The sequence below is a fragment of the Prosopis cineraria genome, unplaced genomic scaffold, assembly GCF_029017545.1.
Source record: "Prosopis cineraria cultivar Desert tree isolate PC_DT_omini unplaced genomic scaffold, ASM2901754v1 PC958, whole genome shotgun sequence".
NCBI lineage: Eukaryota > Viridiplantae > Streptophyta > Magnoliopsida > Fabales > Fabaceae > Prosopis > Prosopis cineraria.
Window position 1 is genome coordinate 1 of NW_026556283.1, and position 22,131 is coordinate 22,131.

Below are 22,131 nucleotides of genomic sequence, written 5' to 3' on the forward strand. Positions count from 1 at the left end.
ATTGAATTACACTGAAACAAAGTTTGAGGACTAAGTTCAATTAAGTCAAAATTTTAAAACTTGAATTATAATGAGTTAAAGTTTAAAATTGAATTGTAATTAAATTAAAATTATGAAATTCAAATAATTAATTTCCCTAAAAAAATAAATGAGGCTACATAAGTGCTTTTTGTTTGAGGCGCTCACGTACCTAATTAACTTACAAGACTAAAAGCGATCTTGTAGTCATATGTGAGGGCGCTTCTGCTCAAAAAAGCACACTATAGGTGAGTGAACTACCAGAGCGTTGCTTCAAGAAAGCACTCCCACATCTGAATATATGGGAGCGTCTACTTTACGAAAGTACACTCAAAACGTTTTCGTAAATGTTTTTTGTGATAGTGATTATATGCAGCTTTAAATTAAGCTTAGTCATTGTTGCCAGATATGCCTGTTTCTTGGTCGTAATTAATTTCAAAATTTTCCATAAGAAAAACCAAAAGAAAGAACAAAAATTGAACCTAGCTATTTGAGATGCAAGTAATGGGTGTAACTGTAGGCCCAAAATACAGCGGCAAAAGCCAGAGCTTTACAGCATAACGGATCATGAGGAAACGTTTGTTGACCGAACTACGATTTTGTTGCATCGTCGTCGTTGTCGTGACCGGCAAGGAGGCGAGGACGATGAGCAGAGAGAGCGAGAGAGAAGCGGTTGAGAACGCAGAGGACCCTTATCGAAAGCAAAGAGAAGAAGCTTGAAGTTGGCGATCCAAGAGATGAAGAACTGATGGAGCCACTAAGATGAACAGTATGGGGGGAGAGAGAGAGGGAAGAGTGAGAAAGAGGAAGTTCAATGGTAAGATGGCTAACAGTCTGAGAAAGCCCTTGGGAGCAAGCTTGGGTATGGCATGGCAGTAACAGAGATACTATCACTTGAAGTAGCCATGCCTTGTGTTTGTGGTTGAACAATAAATAACAGGTGTGCCAGAGACGTTGAGTCTCAATAGATAATGAAAGGGGTCCCGAGTTTTCTTACCACAGTTTGCTTGAATATAAAAAGATAATAGGGCTTTGGTAAAACAAGTGTGTAATTTTATTAAAGTATTGAAAATTATAGATTAAAAACTAAGAATTGAAAAGGACTAGTAAATGTAAATTATGTGAGTCTTGATTGAGGTGTTGACTAGCTTTCTCTATTTTTTTTTCTATTTATAGTGTCGAATAGCAGAAGTCTTTTCTTTGAGACTTAGCAAGTTCTACCAAAGAATCAAAAATTTCGTAAAACTTATGGCATGGTCTCTCCATTTTAATAAACAACCCGTTTTACCAAACTCCTTGGGCGTAGACTTCGACATTACTTAGGATCGCATCTTTGTGCTAACGGTCTAATATTTAAAACTGATAGAATTTTGACATGTTTATTTGTTGTAGACTTTATTGAGCTTTGAGGCCGGCCTCTTTAGTTATATTAGGCCTGATGTTTCAATTACTCAGCAAAACTAGCCTCGTGACCTATTTGAGCAACGTTTCATATTTTGGCCCAAACAATGTCCCCCACGTGCCAATAGCTAGTAACAAAAGCCACGTGGCACGTTTGAAAAAATTAAAATGTCGCTTTGCTTCTAAGCACCTTCTGCTGATATAAGCTTATTTCCAAATTCTGGCTACTTCTCTTGCTTTCTTTGTTGTTTGTTGAACTTCAAGTCTTCAGTTTGCTACATTTCTCTTACTTTAACCCTCAAATGGCCTCATCTGCTTCTGCTATTTCTTCCACCGTCGCACCTTCTACTTTTGCTGGTAGTCTCTGGAGACTATCCAAAACTCGGTAAACCAACTAGGTGGGCTCATAACGGTATGTATTTTATTGTTTGGAAAACCCTTTTTTTCTTTTAGACTGGTTTCCTACTCTAATAATCATTCACTTCTTTTGAAGAGGATTTGTCATTCCACGAATCAGTAGCTTTTAGTGAGTTTTTTGCTTCTCATGTTTAGCCTTTCTATTTTATTGAAAGGTGCTGCTATAACTCTGCTTCCTTTTTGTCCAGCACTTTGCCTTAGAGTTTTCAAGTCTCTAACAAAAGCGACGTCGAGTATCTGACGATTTCTCCTGACTTGTCCAAAGTCACTGCTCCCACGTAACCGAATCCATGGCCATTAACTCTCTTCGCAACCTGGTCTTGGCCCGAACGACCTTACCCTTTCCCGAGTCATCCTGCAGAAAGCTTAGGAATTGGCCCCAGTCTCCTCATGCTTGGGTCAACTGGGTGAGGTGTTTGAAATCAGATCATGCGCCTCAGTGGAAGGAGATGGGATTATACTACTTGATTCAACCATCTCTGGCCGATGTCGATGTCCCCGTGGACCTTCTAACGACCCTTCTCAACTTCTGGGCTTCGAGTTGCAATGCCTTGATCTTCGAGCTCAGTCCAATATCCCTCACACTATGGGACGTCTTTATGTTCTTGGGGCTGCCCATCATTGGGGAGGAGAACTTCTACGCAATCTCTGATAAGCACGACTCTTACACTACCCTCCTTGTTGACTTGGAGAGGGAGATGAGGGCTGCAGGCTCCTATACAAAGATTATGGAGCTATTCTTTGAGAAGCCAGCCTCTAAGCCCGTCACAATCACAGAAGACCTGGTCTTCATATGGATCTTGCTAAGCCAATGGATCCTGGCCTCGTGCAGTTGCATTTGAGGATCACCCAGTCCCTGCTCTATAGCAACTAAATAGCCCTAGGGACTATATTTCTATGTCATCTCTATAATGGCATGAGGGAGTCGCTAATCAAGAAGCCCTTCAGCAACTTCCATGGGCCCGTCTGGTTTCTGAAGTTGTGGACGACGGCCTACTTTTCCAACCTTCAACAGGAGCCATTCCTAGATAATTTCTATGCCAACTACCCCTTCACTTATCTCTTGGGTGGTCATCCGTTGATGGAGTCAAAGAACTTCTTCGAGTTCTTCTGTCACAAAGCTGGTCCTTAGGGAGGACTTTAAAAGCTTTCAACGCTTTCTTTTAAAGGTAATGAGTTTAATTATAGGTAATATTAAAAAAAGGTAATTAATATCCCCGTCAAGTGTTTTATATTAAGGATTAAAAGATTTTTTTAAAAAAGTTTCCTATAATAGGAACAAGAGGGAGTATATATATATATATAAGAGAAAATAACTCATAAATTTAATGTTATTTGATTTTAAGTTAAGAAATACTCTTCTAGTCTTATTTATAAATCAATTCTAGTATGTTTCATTTGAACTAAGAAAAACATAAAACTTTATTAACTTTCTTAAAATTTAATAATTTTTCACATCTATTCATTCATAAAGACAAAAAAAAACCATTTTTAATATGTTTTCCTAGCAATATTTAATAAAAGCAGAAAGGTAACAATAAACATAGAAAATAGAAAATAATGAAATGCCTTATAAATAGAACCAAAATTAATAATCTCTTTTTACTCTATAAATAAAATTATATACATTTAAATAAGTTGAGAGAAAATAAATATTCTTTGTTACTACTTTTAAATGAGATACTTTTTGTTACTATTTTTTTTTTTTGGTTGAGTACCTGGTATATATCTTAAACTTGTCTCACATTAAGTTGAGCAGACTTCAATAGGCCCAAATTAATCCAAATCGAGTTAAGTTAGGACCATTTTCGATGGAAGCTCTAACACTGAGGCCGTTGTATCTTCAAAATTTAAACTTGAGTTTTCTAGTTAAGCTGATCCCATTATTTTTGTTACAATTTTTTCACACTTGAGCATTCTATTTTTTCTCATGTGTGATCTGTTTATTTCATGTTCACACTAACATGCTCTCCCTATAGCTATTAATTCCCTTGCACCGGCCTCGACAACACATGACTTCAACTAACCAGTAATCACTATACTCAAAATTTTGGCCTCGACAACTTAAGCACCAATCCTGAAAATAGAGGTGGTGTGGCAACTGTGACGAAAACGACGAATTTTAGCCTTCCAGTTTTAACGCTTGATTTCATTGTTTGATTGTTATTATTCAATATACGTCTCAGAAAAGCTTTTGGAGGTGCTACTTGCGTCCACAACACACTCACATCACTTGATTCCCATAACCTTCACAAAAACAAGAACTAAATAAAAATTACAATAAATCATGATGCATGCGTAAACCATGCATGGTTGATTTATTCTTCTGGGATTTAAATTTTCTAAAGTTGATACCTTGAATTTGTGTAAAGTTTTTCTTTTTGGGTATTTTCTCGCATTTTATTATTTTTTATAGAAACATATAAAAACACAAACTTCACATAAATTCATGAATATCAATTTTAAAAATTTTAAATCTATAACCCATAAGGTTGTAGGTTCAAATCTCACTGTTAATGTAGAGATTTTGTTGATGGATAATATGTAAATACCATTGTTAGTATTCCTTAAACTTGGAAGCATACTCTGGCTTTGGTAAACTTGACACTCTTACTAATGTATATTCGTGTGCGTGTTTAAGGGAAAAGAAGAGTGTGAAAATAGTAATTGAATTATGATTTATTTTTCCTCAGTTTCGATCAATCTTAATCAGTATGGTTTTTTTTCCTCATAGTTTCAATAAATAAATAGTATATATAAACTGTCTAAACTGCATTTTGTTTTTTTGGTTATTTATAAATTTATAAATATTTTAATTTTTATCTTATAATAAAGTACAAAACAATGTGTAACTATATAGAGTAATCGATAATTTTCTTTTTTCTTTTTGTAAGTATAAAGAGTAAGTTACACTGACAACAGAAGAATATCTCCCACACGAGGTACTAAAAACAATGTGTAGATACATACATATACAATGACTGGAGTTTGAATCCTAATTATTTGTTTAAATGACAGTAATTTTCTTTTAAAAATTGATAAATTTTAGGGGGGAAAAGGTTTACGATTTAGAGAAGCACGCGCATATGCACACCATCCCATCAACACATTCAGTACACCTTACGACCATAACACATGGGGTATGTATTATATTGCACCAACTTGTTTAATCTATTAAAAAAATATCTAAAATTGATCAGAATTATGAATTTTTATGAATTTTTTGTCTCAATATTTTATCATTTTATTATTTTTTATAAAACATAAAATTTTCTCTCTCTTCTTTAAAAATAAAAAATTTATGAAATTTACATATTCTTAACTCTAAAAGAACCCATTCTCTCTCTCTCTCCCTAAAAAAATAAACTGAGTTGAATTGTAAAAATCATAACTTCAATAGAAATGTACTACTTTGGCGTTAGCTCACTGATCACTGATTGAATTTTTTTTATTGGAAGATTGAAAAATGAAATAATATATATACCATCAATTATCAAATGCTCATTCCGTTAAAAAATGTAAGGCATTTTTTAAAAAATTAAATGTTAAAAAATGTAAGGCATTTCTAGTGTTTTGAGGTGTAATCATTATCTTTTTTTAAAAAAGTATCCCTATTGATAATAACTTTATATTTATTGTACGATATTTAATAGGGATAAATATAAAAAGTTAGAGTTAGTTGAAAAGTAGATAATTACTTTATTAGAGAGTGAATTCGATTAAAAATACCTTATATTTTTAAACTTAGAGTTAATATATATATATATATATATATTGTACACAAGAAAAGAAATACCATAGTGGTGATGAAAGCAGGAAGAACTCAATTTTATTGACAAAAATTAAATCTACCAAATGATAACCAATGTTGTGATCCTCTCCTCATCGTTAAGATTACTATTCTCAGACAGGATTAGAAAGAAATAACCAATTAATGGAAAAAAAACATTGAGGAGCGTTAGAGCCAGAAGAACAATTAACGATGAAGGATTAAACAATATTATCGTCAAATTAAAGAAATCAATTAATTAATTGACTCCTAACTAAATTTAATTCCATTCCTTTCGGATATCAAAAGTGTAGTTGATCTCCAAGTGGCATTTGTTGTCATCGTCAACAAACTGAAAATCAAGAAACAACATTAATGCTTGTCAGAAATCTGTTTCAAATTTAGTTGCATGTCGGTTTTGAAAGCTCATAGAAAATTATAAAAAAAAGCACATCAAATTACCAATAAGATCCTTATATTTGGAGTGAGCAAGGCTTGCATCGGACTACACATATTCTAATGGGATATAATTAAGTTAACTTCTTGCTAACTGAATCAATCTTTATTAGTAAATGTCTTACAATAATTATAGTTATCAACCCTGATTATTACTTTGTTTGCAATTTGCACCGCCAGGAAAAATTAAACTCACTATTGCAATTTGCAGTAGTAGGTTTCATTTAATAAGCACGTAGAGTTTTCAATTTTTTTCCCAGTATTATTTAAGTATTATACATTTTTTGACTCTAAAATTCTTACAAATTTTATACTAAATATATTCCTTACAGTCTATATATAAGTCACATTTTACAAGAAATTAGTAGTCCTTTTTATAATTAACTTTGCATCAAAAAGGTATATCTTTAAATTTTTTTTTTCAATTTTACCTTTTTGTCATTGTCTTTGAGTAAAGTAAAATAATGTTATATATGAGAAAGAAATTGTTTTTAAAGATCAGATGATGCATTTAATAAAGATAAACTAAAATTTATATATTTTTCAAACAATATCGATAGTTTAATTGCATCTGATTGATTCTGATAAAGTAATTAGAATAAGTAATGTATAGATAAAATCAAATCCAGTATTTGCTTATCAATCTCAGCCCTCTCATAATTAAATTCTGGCTCCATCCTTGAACTACGCCAAGTACTATAGAGAGAATTCCTTCCAAATTATTCATTAGTATACTGGTTAATTAACGCAAATTAATTAGGCATTAACTTGTACTCGGATCTTTTGATTTTCTTAAGCAAGCTAAGTCTCAGAATGAAAATGAACAATTGATCATATATACCTGGACGTGAAATATTAATTGATTAAAAAAAATGAATTACCTTACTTTTAGCTGAATAGGTGCCTCTGGCAAACAAGCCAGACGGTGTCGTCTCTTCAGCCATTTCGTGGGTGTAAGCTTCTTCCTGTGGGCTGAACGTTCCAATCATCTCTTTAGTGCTGTCCACTGTAAGCACATGTATATATCTCTCAATTATCTCATTTCACTTACTTAATTTCTCCCCAAATCATTGATCTGATCTTCAAACAACGTGTGTGTGTGTGGGGTGGATTAAATGACACTTCAGGTCCCAAATGATTAATTTATGATAATTAAGGCTTCAAGTAATTGCTAAAAAATTAGTTGCAGATATTGATTTAAATATACTTGATCTAGTCCTATTTATAAATTATTTTCAATATGTTTCACCGAAATTAAAAAATATCTTAAAATTTATTAACACTGTCTAAAATTTAACAAATTTTCAACTTTACTTCCATTAAATATACATATTTTAAATATAAATTAAATTAATACTCCAATATTTAGTAACTTTTCCAGCATTTAATAATGGTAAAGATAGACACATAAGGTTCCCTATAAATAGGACTAAAATAAATATTCTTTCTCTTTTTTCCCCCTATAAAATAGGACCAGAGGAATAAATAGGAGTTTCAACCAGATAATTACGAGAGTTTCAATCACAAATCAAGCATTTAAATCTTATCTGTCATTTTCTAATGATTTGCAGTTGAGACTCCCATATCTGCAACTATCTAAATTGATATTTCCATATACTCTTCCAAGCAAAATTTTGCAGGAAATAACACATACACACATATATAGAGTATACATTAGCATATATAAGGAATGATCTCGAGTTGAACAAAACTGAGACAAAAACTTAATTAGTATATATCAGCATCACTTAATTATGTGATTGATGAAATGTAGAGTTCTTTTGGGATCATAAAGAGTAAAGAAGCATATCACCAAGGGTACAGATAATCTAAACCCTAATTTTAAGAAGGAAAAAAATGGATAGAGAATTAAGCATAAAATTAATCAAGCACATTAATTTACATGAGTACGTACCCTTGATGCCGGTTTTCCAAACAGTGTTGGTGTATTTGAGACCTGAAACAATGTTGTGGCAGACTTGAAATGTGAACATGAGCCTGTAATGGCTTCCTTCTTTCAAAGTAAACCAGAGGCCCTCAGGTTTTCCAGATTCTGGTATTGGAAGAACTATGTCGTCTCTCCCACTTGTCTTTATTGCAAGGCTTGTGATCTTCACCTCTGGCTCTAGGGTTTCTACATTTTTTTTTTTAAAGTTTCAACTTAATTAACACACTTAGGATTTGTTTGGTGTATGGTGATGGAATATAAGAAAAAAGTTAACGATTGCAAAAAAAAAAAAAAAAAATTAAAAGAAAGAAGCGATACCTCCAACAGCGTCGATGTCGACGCTTCCAAGAAGTTGTTCCTTCCACTTCCTTAAGCTCTCATCGTCCTAAGACACATCACACCACAGAACACATAATATATCATGCGCTTTATCACACACACACACACACACACACACACACACACATATATATATATATATAGAGAGAGAGAGAGAGAGAGAGAGGTTTGTGTATATCGACCATGGTAAGAGATGATGAGAGAGTATACATTAGTATTTTTTAGAACTTCAAATTAAAATATTTGTCCAATATATATACTCGCATGGAGAATATATTAATATCACAAAAAAGTAAGAAGATAAAAAAAAAAGGAGTTCTAAACAGACACTCAAAACAATAAAATAAAATGTTGAATAAGGATAGCAAAAATCCAATAATTAAAATTCAATATCATCTTTATTTCTTTTCATTTCTCTATCATTCTCGCTAAATTTGAGATGTTTGAGTATTCCAAAATGTAACTGCATTGCTAAATGCACCAATGGAAAACACACCAACTATAATATGAGAGTGCATCACACACACACACACACACACACACAATAATGACATCGGTTCTTCCGCAAGTAATTAACTCTACATGAAAGATATAGTATACAATTATCAATTATTAATATCAAATATAAAATCTGTTAATAATGCACGAGTTTGGAACATTTGATATGCCTCTCTTTAATGTCTTTTGTAATGCCTTCCTTTCTCAATTTCATTTTTCTATTTTCTTTTAATCATTAACTTCTACACAAAATAAAAACATTCCAATATATTAAAATCCCTACATGGTATAGTTTTAATATATTTTATGATATTTTGGATTAAAATACAAAAATTGCACAATTTTATGAATTTTTTTTTTGAAAATTCATAAAAAATACAAAACTCTACTGTTTCAAGATTTCAAAATATCATAATGTGTCTTATTCTATATAGAAGCTGATGATTCAAAAGGAAAAAAAAAAAAAGAAATTAAGAAGGTGGGGTATATCACAAAATGCATTAAAGGGAGGCACAAATCTACTAGTCTAAGAACATGGAAAAAGGAAATGAAGAAAAGAGAAGAAGCAACCTTGTCCTTCTCAAGCTGTTCCCTCAAGGAGCATTGTGGACCCAATTCAATTTTACTCCTCTCCTCATCGTCGTCGTCATCCGTCGCAGCAACAGAACTCTGGCGACTGTGGGAGTAAAACCTCCCTCCACGTTCGTCACCACTCTCCTCGGTATCGGTGGTGGCAGTGTGTTTTGTTTCTGAAACCTCACCCTTCTTATTCTCGTCCGGTTCCATGTTGTAATTATATGTCTAGCTCTCAAATTGAACTTGAAACCACTCAAAAGGCCAAATCAAGACGCCATTAATTCATAGACCCATTGAATCAAATAGCTACAGAACTAAAGGAACAAACAATAATAATTAAAATCCTAAAAGGATCTTGTACCATATCATTTGAAAGAATGGTTGTATTAAGTTTTAGAGTGAGAGAGTGTGTTAGAGAAGTGAAATGGAATGAAATTAGATCAGAGAGACCATTTTCTGGGAATGAGAAGACGGTAAGAAGGATTGAAGGAGTGATTTTCTGGGAAAGTTAAAAGAAAGAAAGAAAAGGTCATGTGGTGACCCTTAGTTTTGGAATTTTTCAAACAATTTTTTAACCTCCCTATTCTTGCACTGCCTTCCACGAATGCCAATATTCTAGGAAATTAATCCCATGTTTGATCATTCATTATCTTTATATTTAACCGAATTAAACTAAATCAAACACGTGTTGATGTTAAATTATTTTTTTCCCAAAAGTATGGAAATGCCCTTCTTTTATTTTATTTTTCAAAGCAGTTTTATTTTTGTCTCTAATTGATTTACTATATTATCAAGCTTCAGATTTCGGTTTAATGAAGTTTGACTGGAAATTATAAATTAATTGTGAATTAATTCTTGATGGAATTCCTTAGTAGAAATCAATATATTAATGAATAATTAGATTGCATTGATGAGTAATAATTTCATGAGAGTTGAACAGAAATTAGGAATTAATGGTAAATTATTCCAAATTGAATTCAAAATAGGAAGTTTACCTTTGCATTTATTGTGGAAGATTTCATCACATTAATTCCCTTCATTATCATGAGGTGAATATGACAATTGAAATTTCTCATTTCGTGAGGATATCCCATGCTATAAGTAAGTAGCAGTGGGTGGCTGAAGTGAAAACTTACCCAGAATGAATATCCCTCTTCTTAATACTCGTTCTTTCTCATTCTCTTTTTCTCTTTGGTTAATCTATTGTGCATCAATGAAAGAAAGGATTCCGATAGTCCTATCCAGCGTGTCTAGTTAGGTAAACTCTACGAGGCCCAGATCTTGTAAGATTCTGAACCAACTCTTTTTCCAAATTATTATTTGTTTTAATATCCTTCAGTTTGGAACCCATTCTTGTTAATGTATGCTGACAGCCAAAGTCATTATTCGTGAGAGGTTATACTTGTTATTGCGTTCCAGCATGTTATTCTTGAAGGGTTATATGATAATTTTGCAAGTAAACTTATTGTTAGATAAAGTTATGATTTGTCTACTGAACACAGAGACTAAGAGGCATAAGGGAAAATGACATTAAGTTGAAGACGACAACTTCATAATCATCTCTCGTTTTCTTCACTTTTTTCATTTTCTTCTTAATGATGATTTGACATTGTGAATGTTCAGCACATAGGTTTCCATCAAAAGCCCGAAGTCTTAGTTTGAAAAATTATCATCATCCGCTCACGCCGATATTTGAGAGAAATTACGTAATAGTCAAAAACAAAACAAAACAGGAAATTACGTAATAGTCAAAGCAGCAACTCTATTTGATTTTTATTTTTTAATTTAACACTTAACATTAAAATTAATGTAAATAGTAACAACATTTTAATTAAACGGGTCACCATTCTTGAGCCACAAGCTAGCGCAGCCCAGTTCGGGTCAAAGCTGTCACTATTTGAATGTATAATGCATGTTCGTATAATTCAAATGAAAAGAAATCTGCTTTAGTTTATGAGTTTTAAATATCATATATCTCTGAAATGCATACAAAATGAAAAGAATGAAACCAAATAACCTATTTATATTTCATGCATAATTTTTGGATTTTAAATTTCTGAATATTGAGATAACTATGATTTTTGGTTTATAATTAGTTTTGACATTATATAGGCGTTTGGATATTTTTTTTAAAAAAATAATGGTTTGGGTTCACATATTTATTTAATATTTATAATTAATTTTAACATGTAATAAGGGTGTTTTGATATATTTTTTCAAAGCAATAGTTTTACCTGGTTTTCAATTATACTAAAAATAAAAATCAATTTTATAAATCAATTTACAATAAAATAGAATTAATTATGTTCAAAATCAATCTGGAGTAGTAAGCTTGCTTCAATAATTAAGATCGTCATAAATAAATAAAAAATCTAAGACTTTTCAAGGGAGAAAAAACTTCATATTTTTATCAATCTCACACAGATTTATATGTTTATATATATATATATATATATGGAATTCTGATTACTTCATGTTTTACGCGTCCAATCTATTTACTATCTACGATAAAAATTGAAAGGATCTATCAAATACAATTAGCCTCAACAATTGATAAATCATAAGCCAAAATAAGAATGAAATATGCATTACAAGTTTTAGTTGGATACTTGCCGTGTTTTGATTTTATGCATTGACTGCTTAACAGACGAAGTTTTGAAAACCAAGGAAATGCAGGACATTAATTAGCTAGTTTTGTGCTTACAACAAAGTGGAGCTGTTTCTGCTATTATAGTAGTAATTAATTAAAAATTATTATAATTAATGACAAACGTGCATGCAAAAGTAAAATCAAATGGGGCTTGGAAAAGTATAAAGTTTATATGAGCTTCCTATCAATGATCAGGAGATTTGAATTCGATGAATGATCTAATTCTACTCACTTAATAGTATCTCAATTATAGCAATTGAATTTTGTTCATTAACCTTTGAAAATTATCAAGATACATTTACCTCCAAAAATTTAAACAATCCTCATGAGCAAAGCACTTCTCACACATGTTATTCCCTATGTATAAAATCCCTAAGCTCGCATTGTTGATTGCATTGAGCTCTACAAGCACGCAATCCATAGACTGAATGGCTTTGAAAGTGTCAAAACCCTTGCCAAAGAGCCGCGTGGGCTGATTGCATTGAGCTCTACGAGCACACAATCCACAGACTCAACAAAACCTAAAATCCCCACACAAAATGTTCCCAAGCTGATCATTCTCTGACATGGCTAAAGTAAAACAGAGGATAGAGAGAGACTTGATGAATATTCTGATATTATCACATTGCATGGAGTACAGAGTATATAACAATGCTACGTGCTCAATGATTACAAAACTAAGAATGATTACTTAACTTAACTATGGTTAGTTACAACAGTTAGTTACAACATATTACTTAACTACTCTATCATGCCCCCTCAATTAAAGGTACTCTTCTACTCTTAAGTTTGTCTTGAACTCTGAGAACATTGCACCAGAGATTGGTTTGGTTAATCCATCAACAATTTGACTAGATGCTGGAATATGACGAACGTGAATCTCTTTACGTATTGCTCTTTCTCTAACAAAGTGCAAGTCAATCTCTAAATGTTTGGTTCTAGCATGAAGAACGGGATTAGCAGTCAATAACATTGCACCTTGGTTATCACACAATATCTGAGGAGCATGTACTAGACGTACCTGAAGTTCTCTCAACAGTGATTTAAGCCAAAGAACTTCTGCAACAGAAGATGCCATGCTCCTATACTCGGCTTTAGTACTTGATTGAGCCACTGTGGTTTGCTTCTTGAAAGACCAAGAAACTAAATTTGCACTAAAATAAATGCAATAACCCAAGTGCTTTTTCTGTTGTTGCAGTCAGCTGCCCAATCAATGTCGCAATAAGAAACAATTGAACTAAGCCTGGATGGTTGAAAATATAAACCATGAGACATTGTTCCAGCAAGATACCGTAGTATACGTTTGACTGCCTTCCAGTACACTTGAAGAGGAGTGGCCATAAATTGACACACCTTATTAACAGAAAAACTAATTTCTAGGTGAGTAATGGTAGCGTACTGAAGTGCACCCACAATAGATCTATATAAAGCTGGGTTACCAAAAAGAAAAGATCCTTCCTTGAATAACTTTACACCAGATACCATAGGTGTAGGCACAGATTTGGCATTAGATATCCCTGCACGACTGAGAATATCTCTAATATACTTAGCTTGTGACAAAACAACAGAGCCATTTTTAACCGAGTAACTTCAATGCCCAGAAAGTAATTAAGTTTACCAAGATCTTTAAGTAAGAACTCATGATTGAGTGCAGTGACTAACGTAGAAATCTGAGTAGAGGAGCTGCCTGTGATGATAATATCATCAACATATGCTAAGACATACATAATATGAGAACCATCAACTCAAATAAAGAGAGATTGATCACACTTGCTGCTAGAAAAACTAAATTTAGAGAGTGTACCAGCTAATCTCTCAAACCATACACGTGGTGCCTGTTTCAAACTATATAATGCTTTATCAAGTTTACACACCAAACCCTTATCACTGTGTTCATAACCTGGAGGCTGCATCATATAAACTTCTTCATGTAATGCACCATTTAAGAATGTATTATTAACATCACTTTATCGTAGGGACCACCTTAAGAAATAGGAATAGTTAAAACAACTCTTATAGTAACAGGCTTGACCACAGGGCTAAAAGTCTCATTGAAATCAAATCCTTCTTTTTGATGAAATCCCTTTGCCACTAACCTCACTTTATACTTTACAGTGCTACCATCTGGATTAGTTTTCCTCTTCCAAATCCACTTGTACCCTATAGCACGCCGATTAGGTGGAAGGGAGACAAGATGCCACATTTTGTTTCTCATAAGAGCCTCATACTCTTCATCCATGGCCTTCTTCCAAACAGATGATGCTAAAGCTGCAGAGACTGTTGTGGGTTCAACATCAACAGAATAGACTTTAGGTTTGAAAATCCCATTCATAGATCGGGTGACCATTCGAGTAGACTCAGGTACATTAGAGTGATCAATAGATACATTAGTAGACTCAGGTATATTCCCATTCACACCAAAAAAAGGGGAAGAAGAGACATTAATTGAAGGAGTCGTGGCTGCAGCCAAAGAGGAAGATCCACTAGAAGTAGAAGAAGACAAAGACATAGAACCAGAAGACAATCTGCATAACTCAGGAGAAGTAGTTAAAGGAATGGAGTAGCATTGCTCTGGGTAGAAGGGGAAACGAGGAGAGACAAGGAGAGGATAGACTCGAAGAAGAAGAAGAAGAAGATGGAGTAGTGGAAGTGAGGGCATGATAAGGAAACTTATGTTCATTAAAGAGCACATCTCTTGATCATGACCACTTGCTTCAAGTTTTACTGAGACCAAATGAGAAAACGTTACAACATCCTTGCGTGAAGCATGCAGAGAAGCAGAGGCGGAAGTCATGGTTACAGATCAGAGATGCTCTAATACTATAAAGTAAAATAGAGGATGGAGAGAGACTTGATGAATATTCTGATATTATCACATTGTATGGAGTACAGAGTACATAACAATGCTACGTGCTTAATGATTACAAAACTAAGAATGATTACTTAACTTAACTATGGTTAGTTACAACAGTTAGTTACAACAGATTACTTAACTACTCTATCAATGGCTCAACATAGCTCTCACTAATATCAACACGTGTCGGCCAAGTTCTATGAGCTTGGTGCATGTTGCCTTTGATGTCCCACAACAACATCACTAAGTTGTTCGGAAACACATGTACAAGGCTGAATACCAAGAACTAGCAAGTTATAAGGATAGGTTTCTAGCGTGGGTGAATCCAAGAGATAGGAAGTTGTTGCAGTCATCATCTTCTTTAGCTTCTGGGCTAAAATGTTGTGGTTAAAGATGGCTCTGGGAAGTACACAACCAAAAGCACTGCTATAAATGCAGCACTAAAGAGTAGTAGTGGGAGATATGTGATATATGTGAGGGTAGGAATTTACAACGAACAAGTGGAGATTAAGACAAAGAAAATATTACTGTAAGAAAACTTTTTACATAAGTTATATTTAAATTTTTTATGTTAATCATTAGAGAAAAGTTAAAAAAAAAAACAAAGTGAAAGTTGACCCTTCATGACAGTTATTTAATCAATGTGAAAAATATTTTTTACATCAATTAAATATATAACTAGCATGGAAAAACGAAGTAAAAGGGTATTTTTATAGTAGTGGATATAATGGTGGGACATGATATTAGGAAGACTGTAATCATAGCAAGTAAAAGCATTGGAGGAGGCTCCCCCACATTACCTTCCGTTCAGCTTCTCTCTCTCTCTCTCTCTCTCTCTCTCTCTCTCGTCGTGTTGATTAATTAAGGATGGAATTATAAAGGTATATAAGATTAAGGGGAGTCCTATCAAATTAGTTTACTTTGCTGTATATTTTGATAACAAAACACCTAATATATACGAGCCATTTGATCTGGAACTGGAGAAAAATAGAAGAAAGAAATGATAGGGAGAAGAGAAAAATAAATAAATGAAAGATAGATAAAGGGGGAAAAAGGTAATAGAAAGAATTTTACAGTATATAAAAAAAGTCTTTTACATTGATTGATTAAATAAAGAATGAATTGAAGGTGTATATATGAGATGAAGGTAAATCCTATCATATTGACTTAAAGTTATTTTTGAAAGAAAGCCAAATCTAATATAAATCTAGCTAATTCAACAATTTAATAACCCCATTTGTAGCTACCAAGATTAAAATGAAACCAAGAATAAATGAAACTTAGCAAGTTATGAATTATTTTTGTAGCAGTTGTTACGTTGGAGAAGGTGTCACATTTAGGAACACTGCTGGGGCATCAAATCATGAAGCCGTTGCACTGCGTTCTGGTTCAGATTTATCAGTTTTTTACAGGTGCAACTTCGAAGGATTCCAAGACACGTTGTACCTTCGTTCTGAGAGACAGTTCTATAAGGAATGTTACATTTATGGCACAGTGACTTCATCTTTGGAAAAGCTGCTGTAGTTTTTCCTCTAGCTTATAAATTCCCTCAGTCGTTCAAATTGCATGATATAGTAACTGCGTGCTTCCTTCGTCGGGTGCTGTTTATAACGCATATTTTAAAAATTTATTTAATCTCATTTATAAATTATAATGTAATTTTTTAAGTAATATTTAAAAAATATTTTTAAAATTATTCTCTATGAAAAAAAATAATATGACAATATTTTTTAAATTTATTATATGGAAGCATACTTAAAATTTTACACACTTTTATTCATTATACTTTTTTATTATTGATATTGATAAAATTGATAGAAATGACTTGTAAAAAAACTCAAGGAATAGTACTTTATAATTATTTTACCTCAGTTTGTCATGATTTTCCTAGTAGGGAAGTCATGAGTATAAGGTAAAGTGTTTTATTGTGTTTGTAATTATTTTTATTTATTGTTGAATTATTCGAATTCATTAATGTTATATTCACGTCGTGTTATTTTTCTTCTAATGTTGTGTGTGGATTTCATAATCTGATTAGGTGATTGTTAGAAAATAAACGGAGAACGAGAGAAAAAAGGCGCATACGTACTTAACAAATTTGTGTAATTTGACTATCGATTTTTAACAATTATTTTATATTTCCAATCGGGTAAGACCAATCTGGCCCTGTATCGCAGTGTTTTTTTTTTTTTTTTTCGTTTAAAGCAAAATCGTGATCCTTTAATGTAATTTCAAAACTTAAATTAAAGTTGTAAGCATTGTTTTAAGACTCAAACCGACCCGAACGGTCGGACTGGTCAAACCGTCACAAAAAAAAAAATAATTTGGTTCAACCATTTGACTCATTCTGACAGTTGATTTAGGTTGGCCCACTTTGACTTGGGTGGTTCTTGAAGATCCAAAACAAAAAACCGAACCCCAAAGTGATTGAACCATTTTGACCCGTTTTTTAATATATATATATATATATATAAATATTATTTTTATTTAATTATTATATCACCGGTTCAACCATCGATCTAACCGATTGAATCATAAGACTCATAATTCATTGATCTTGTTCAATCTAGTTTTTAAAACATTGATTGTAAGTACTAGCTAGTAATATTTTCGGAGAAAAGATTTTCGCAAGCAGAAAGAATCACAAGCTTTCATTCTTCATAGTTCTAGTATTATTTATTAACAAGCATGTTCATTACGTAAATAGTAGATTTTTCGTTATTGGGAAGATTAATTAAAATTTTGAATAATAATATAAATATAAATATAAATATGATATTTTTGCCAAAAATATTAAATCAATTTTTTATAAAATTCAAAAGTATTTTTATTTTGGAAAAGTTAATAATTCATTATTAATTTTAACATTCAAGAATTAGTATATTTAATGTATCAAACTATAAGGGCTTAATTATATTAAAATAAAATAAAATACAAGGACCTAATTTAAAATCAAGGAAAATTGTAAAGACATGCATATTAGTTTTCCCATAATTATTAATAATTAAAAGTACAATATAAATTTGACCCAAAAAAATTAAAATATAGATTGAAAATTGTAATTTTCATTTTATTGAAACCAAAGTTGTTAAATGGGAGCTGCAAGTAAACCCTGTTACATTGCGTACTTGGAATTCTCTTTTCATTATCAACTTATGGGGGGCCACTTGACTCAAAAGTCAATAACTCTAAGTTTCTTGATATGAAAGTCAAATCATTGATAGTTAATTTCTTCATAAGTAAATTTTCGCTTTGTAGTTATTCGAACATACTCAAATTAAATATTAGAAAAATTGATCCGCTACCTATAGAACCATTAATTTCACACACAAATAAATATTATTCACCCCTCTCTCTTTTTTTTTTTTTGTTTTTACCTTTTTCTCTTCTTCTTCTTGATCGATATCCGCTTCTGTGTGTATTTATGTATGCGGACAAAGTCAAGTCTTTTAACAAATGAAAACGACGATTCGACTGATTTGTTACATTTTTGTTCATTCAAATACTATTAGCATCCATTAAATTACCAAAAAAAAAAAGTGGACGGCTTAATTAACACGCTTACTTGCTGCCAGAAGAAACAGCAGAAAAGTCAAGAAAGGTTCCACGTAAAAATCAAAGACATTAAATATGCTAATCATGAACCAACAACATAATACAAGGCATCATATTAATTAAATAATTAATAAGTGCGTAACATGCATGATTTGTAAATACTTTTTAATTTTTTTTTGAGATTAGACATGCTCGAATCCAATTCTCTTAAACTTTTACTATCAAAACCCAAAAAAAAAAAAAAAAAAAAAACAATCAGATGCGTCAAATACACAAGACCTAGTTTGGCCAAGGGAAAGTGCGCAACGAGCGCGACCCATGTATGGTCATTAAAGCAAAACAAAGTACTCCCTTAGTCTCGAATTATAGGGCATTTAAAAAAAAATTTATATCAAAATATTAGATACTTTGAGTATATTAATGTTTCATTAAATGCTCTAATTTTAATATTATTCTTTCTCTTTTTAAAATTAATTTCTATCACTTCTCTTTTTATTATATTAAATGATGAGTATTTTAAAAATTTTATATTTTTATTTTGAAAAGATAAAGTTATTAGATGTATTTAATGAGATTTATTATTATGTGAGATTTTGTCTAAAACTGTCTTATAATTTGAGACGGAAGGAGTATATTGTTAAAGATAGTAATGCAAGAGATGGATTGCTGAGATAATACTCTCTCTCTTTAGTATTATAAAGTACTTTTTTAAGTATTATATTAAAAAATATAAAACAGTTTAGATTTTCTTAAGATGTAATTAATAATTTTTTTAAAAAAACCCTTATAGTTAGGAGGTATAATTAATAAAAAAAATTAATTGAAACATTCTATTAAATAAAGATAAATATAAAAATACATGTAATTTTAATTTAAATATCATTAACCAACTTATTGAGGATTATAAATTAGTTAAAAATACCTTGTAATTCCAAATAAAGGAAGTAATAAAAAGTTTTATTTACATATCAAGATACTGGAATAAATTATATACTTGATATTATTTTTTTTTAAAATATATTTGATTTCTTTCCATCAGATGATTTACTAGCAATGAATTCGAGAGAATTGAATTGACATTGCTTGGGAAAATGGTTGATAAACCACTCTTGTAATTAATCAATCAAATAGTTTTATTTTTAAATATTACGCCCTCCGTCCCAAACTATAGGATATTTTTGAAGGAGTTTTACCGTCCCAAAATATAAGACACTTTGAGTAGATTAAGGTTTTATTAAATGTATCAATCTCAATTTTAACCTTTATTTCTCTTTCATTAATTTCTGTCCATTATAATATCTTTTTAGTATATTAAATGATGAGTATTTTTGATAGTTTATAATTTTGTTTTGAAAAGATAAGGTTATTAAGTATATTTAATGATATTTAATGATATGTGAAATTTTAATTAAAAATGTCTTATAATTTAGGATGCAGAGAGTATATACTTAACGTTGATAAAAAAATTATTATATACTTGCCGGTAAAGTCACATCTTTTTCGTCATAACTACTTTTCCATTTAGAGTATGATAGCACCTTAGGCCATGTTTGGTATGCAGGTTTTAATTTGGAGGGATTGAGATTGGGATTGGGATTGGGATTGAGATTGGGATTGGGATTGGGAATAAAGTTTTAAAATTATGTTTGGTATGTAGGAATATTTTAAAGGAATACCTTATTTCATTTTATTTTTTACTTAAATATAAATTATAAAAAGACAAAGATACCCTTAAAAATAATAAAAACAGAAAATAAAAACCAAACGTGATCATATTCATCCCTTTGTCTCGTCATTTCTTCTTCTCACCGATGAACTTCTGCGACGGTGAACTCGAGAGATCTCCGGCTTCCATTTTCGATCGTCGAGCTCCATATTGTGAAGGGTTTCGTTCGCGCCATTCTGATTTCTCTCAGCTCCATCAACTCATAAGCGCCTTTAAGCCGAAAATGAAGAGCCAAGGAGAGCGTGTCAGGTATGCTTTGAAGCCTTCGGACTCTGCCTTTGATTTACTTCGGACTCTGCCGTTGAGCGGGGAGATGAGCGAGGGGCCCACCTTGGAATCTGAGGTGTCGGTGAAGCTCAGGTACCAGGGCTTGAGGGAGTCGAAGTGATGGGAGACGGTGAAGGAGAAGCGAGAGGAGGAGCAGGAGCCAATCTTGGTCGTCGACTTGAGGGGTCGAATCGGAGGGAGGAGCAGGCTCTCGGGTAAGCCGCCATGTCGTTGAAGTCCAGCGATTCCTCAAAGTCTAAGGACGATACTACCATTGTCGCAGTCGATAACTCCACAAATGCCCGCACTCCCTGCAGCCAATCTTCATGCTCACTTGGTTGGTTGATGTATTTGCAGGTGAAACCTGGTCTTCCTTATTTGGATATCATAAGGTTGCTGAGGGATAATTCTCCTTTGCCAATTGCAGCTTATCAGGTTCTTTCTGGCTCATTCTATATCTGAATAAGAAATTTTTTGATGAAAAGATTGATCGGATATTTAATTAACTTGGACTAATGCTGTAGTAAGCTGCCTAAAGGTGACTAAAATCTTCTTTTGGTCTCACTATGGTGTGCTACTGATAGTCTTTCTTTTTTGTTTTCTTGAATGGGTTGGGATAAAATGCCTGCTTGATACCTGAAAAGTGAAAACATATTTACGTTCTACTATTTATCTTGTGTGCATAGGTTTATTTATGTGAATTCATAATTTGCACTGCCTATGTTTCTAAGATTGTACTAAGTCGCTGAGTACAATAAGTAGGTCAGAATCAATGTGATTTGATGGATATTGTTGAGGTGGAATATGAGAGCACAGTTTTAAACGCAGAGTCTCAACGCTGCCATTTATCTTTCGCTGCCAATTAATTTCTGTAGTCTCGTGAAACTAAGTAAAAGGATTGAGGGGGAGCATTGTTTATTTATTTAAGAATGTAAAACTTGAAGCTGACTTTAGGATCGATTGAGAAGCACACAAGTGGTGATTGTACTATCTTCCAAGCCGTTAGACTTCCTTTTCTGATTTAGCATATTGCGTGAGGTGCAACTTTATATAGGCTTTTAGACATTTGTAATTATATATAGCTCAAAGTTGAGTATTGAAAGGGAAAAAAAACTCACTTATATTAAATATCTTTAGAAATTCAGCACTATTTATCAGGTAGTGCTGAATCTCTGGCCCTTTAATTGTGCTATGTGCTTATGGTTCCTTTTATAGTTCTTATATGGCGAGAAGGCTTAGTAGAGTAAGGAACAGAACATATATTGCCACTTTGGCTCCTCATTTTACTGTTCTCAAACTTTGATTTGGTTGGTTTGAATTCACAAGTTGTCCATCAATGCCAATGCTTGAAATTGAAGTGCCTCAAAGATGTTTGGTGAAATGTCTGACCCAAGAGATGTGATATATCATTACAGTCTTTTACTGCATATATACGAGGTACTTCGTAGTTAATGCCCCATAACCCTGTCATGCTTTCCCCTCTCTCTTCGCTGTTTCGTTTCTAATTATAATAATATATCAGCACCAATTAATTCCTTTTGCCTCTGTCTCTCCCTCTCCCTCTAGTCCATTTACAAGTATATAATCCTCTGTGGGTCTTTCTCTTCTTCTCTGCCCTTCATTTCTTCCATGTTTTTGAGCTTAAACTTGGTTCAAT

General features: G+C 32.4%; 1 protein-coding gene across 2 annotated transcripts; it reads right to left on the reverse strand.

Annotated features, from left to right (window-relative positions):
• Positions 1-5,645: 5,645 nt before the first annotated feature.
• Positions 5,646-9,965, reverse strand: LOC129298908 (rho GDP-dissociation inhibitor 1-like). 2 transcript variants are annotated; one of them, XM_054937348.1, is made up of 6 exons: positions 9,784-9,962; positions 9,417-9,664; positions 8,328-8,394; positions 7,977-8,195; positions 6,943-7,067; positions 5,646-5,957 (listed from the first exon to the last, which is right to left on the reverse strand). In XM_054937348.1, exons 2-6 carry the CDS (start codon positions 9,630-9,632, stop codon positions 5,886-5,888), a joined length of 699 nt encoding a protein of 232 aa, XP_054793323.1. In that variant the 5' UTR covers positions 9,633-9,664; positions 9,784-9,962; the 3' UTR covers positions 5,646-5,885. The 2 variants fall into 2 exon arrangements, with proteins under 2 accessions (XP_054793323.1, XP_054793324.1); XM_054937349.1 differs by having other exon boundaries at positions 5,862-5,957; positions 6,948-7,067; positions 9,417-9,965.
• Positions 9,966-22,131: the final 12,166 nt, after the last annotated feature.

Excerpts from the sequence above, each read along its gene's own strand:
- LOC129298908 (XM_054937348.1), bottom strand. The coding sequence starts at position 9,632 with ATGGAACCGGACGAGAATAAGAAGGGTGAGGTTTCAGAAACAAAACAC. Across the intron at positions 8,395-9,416 it reads AACAGCTTGAGAAGGACAAG|GACGATGAGAGCTTAAGGAA; the intron begins GTTGCTTCTTCT and ends GATGTGTCTTAG. Across the intron at positions 5,958-6,942 it reads CCTATTCAGCTAAAAGTAAG|TTTGTTGACGATGACAACAA; the intron begins GTAATTCATTTT and ends CTTGATTTTCAG.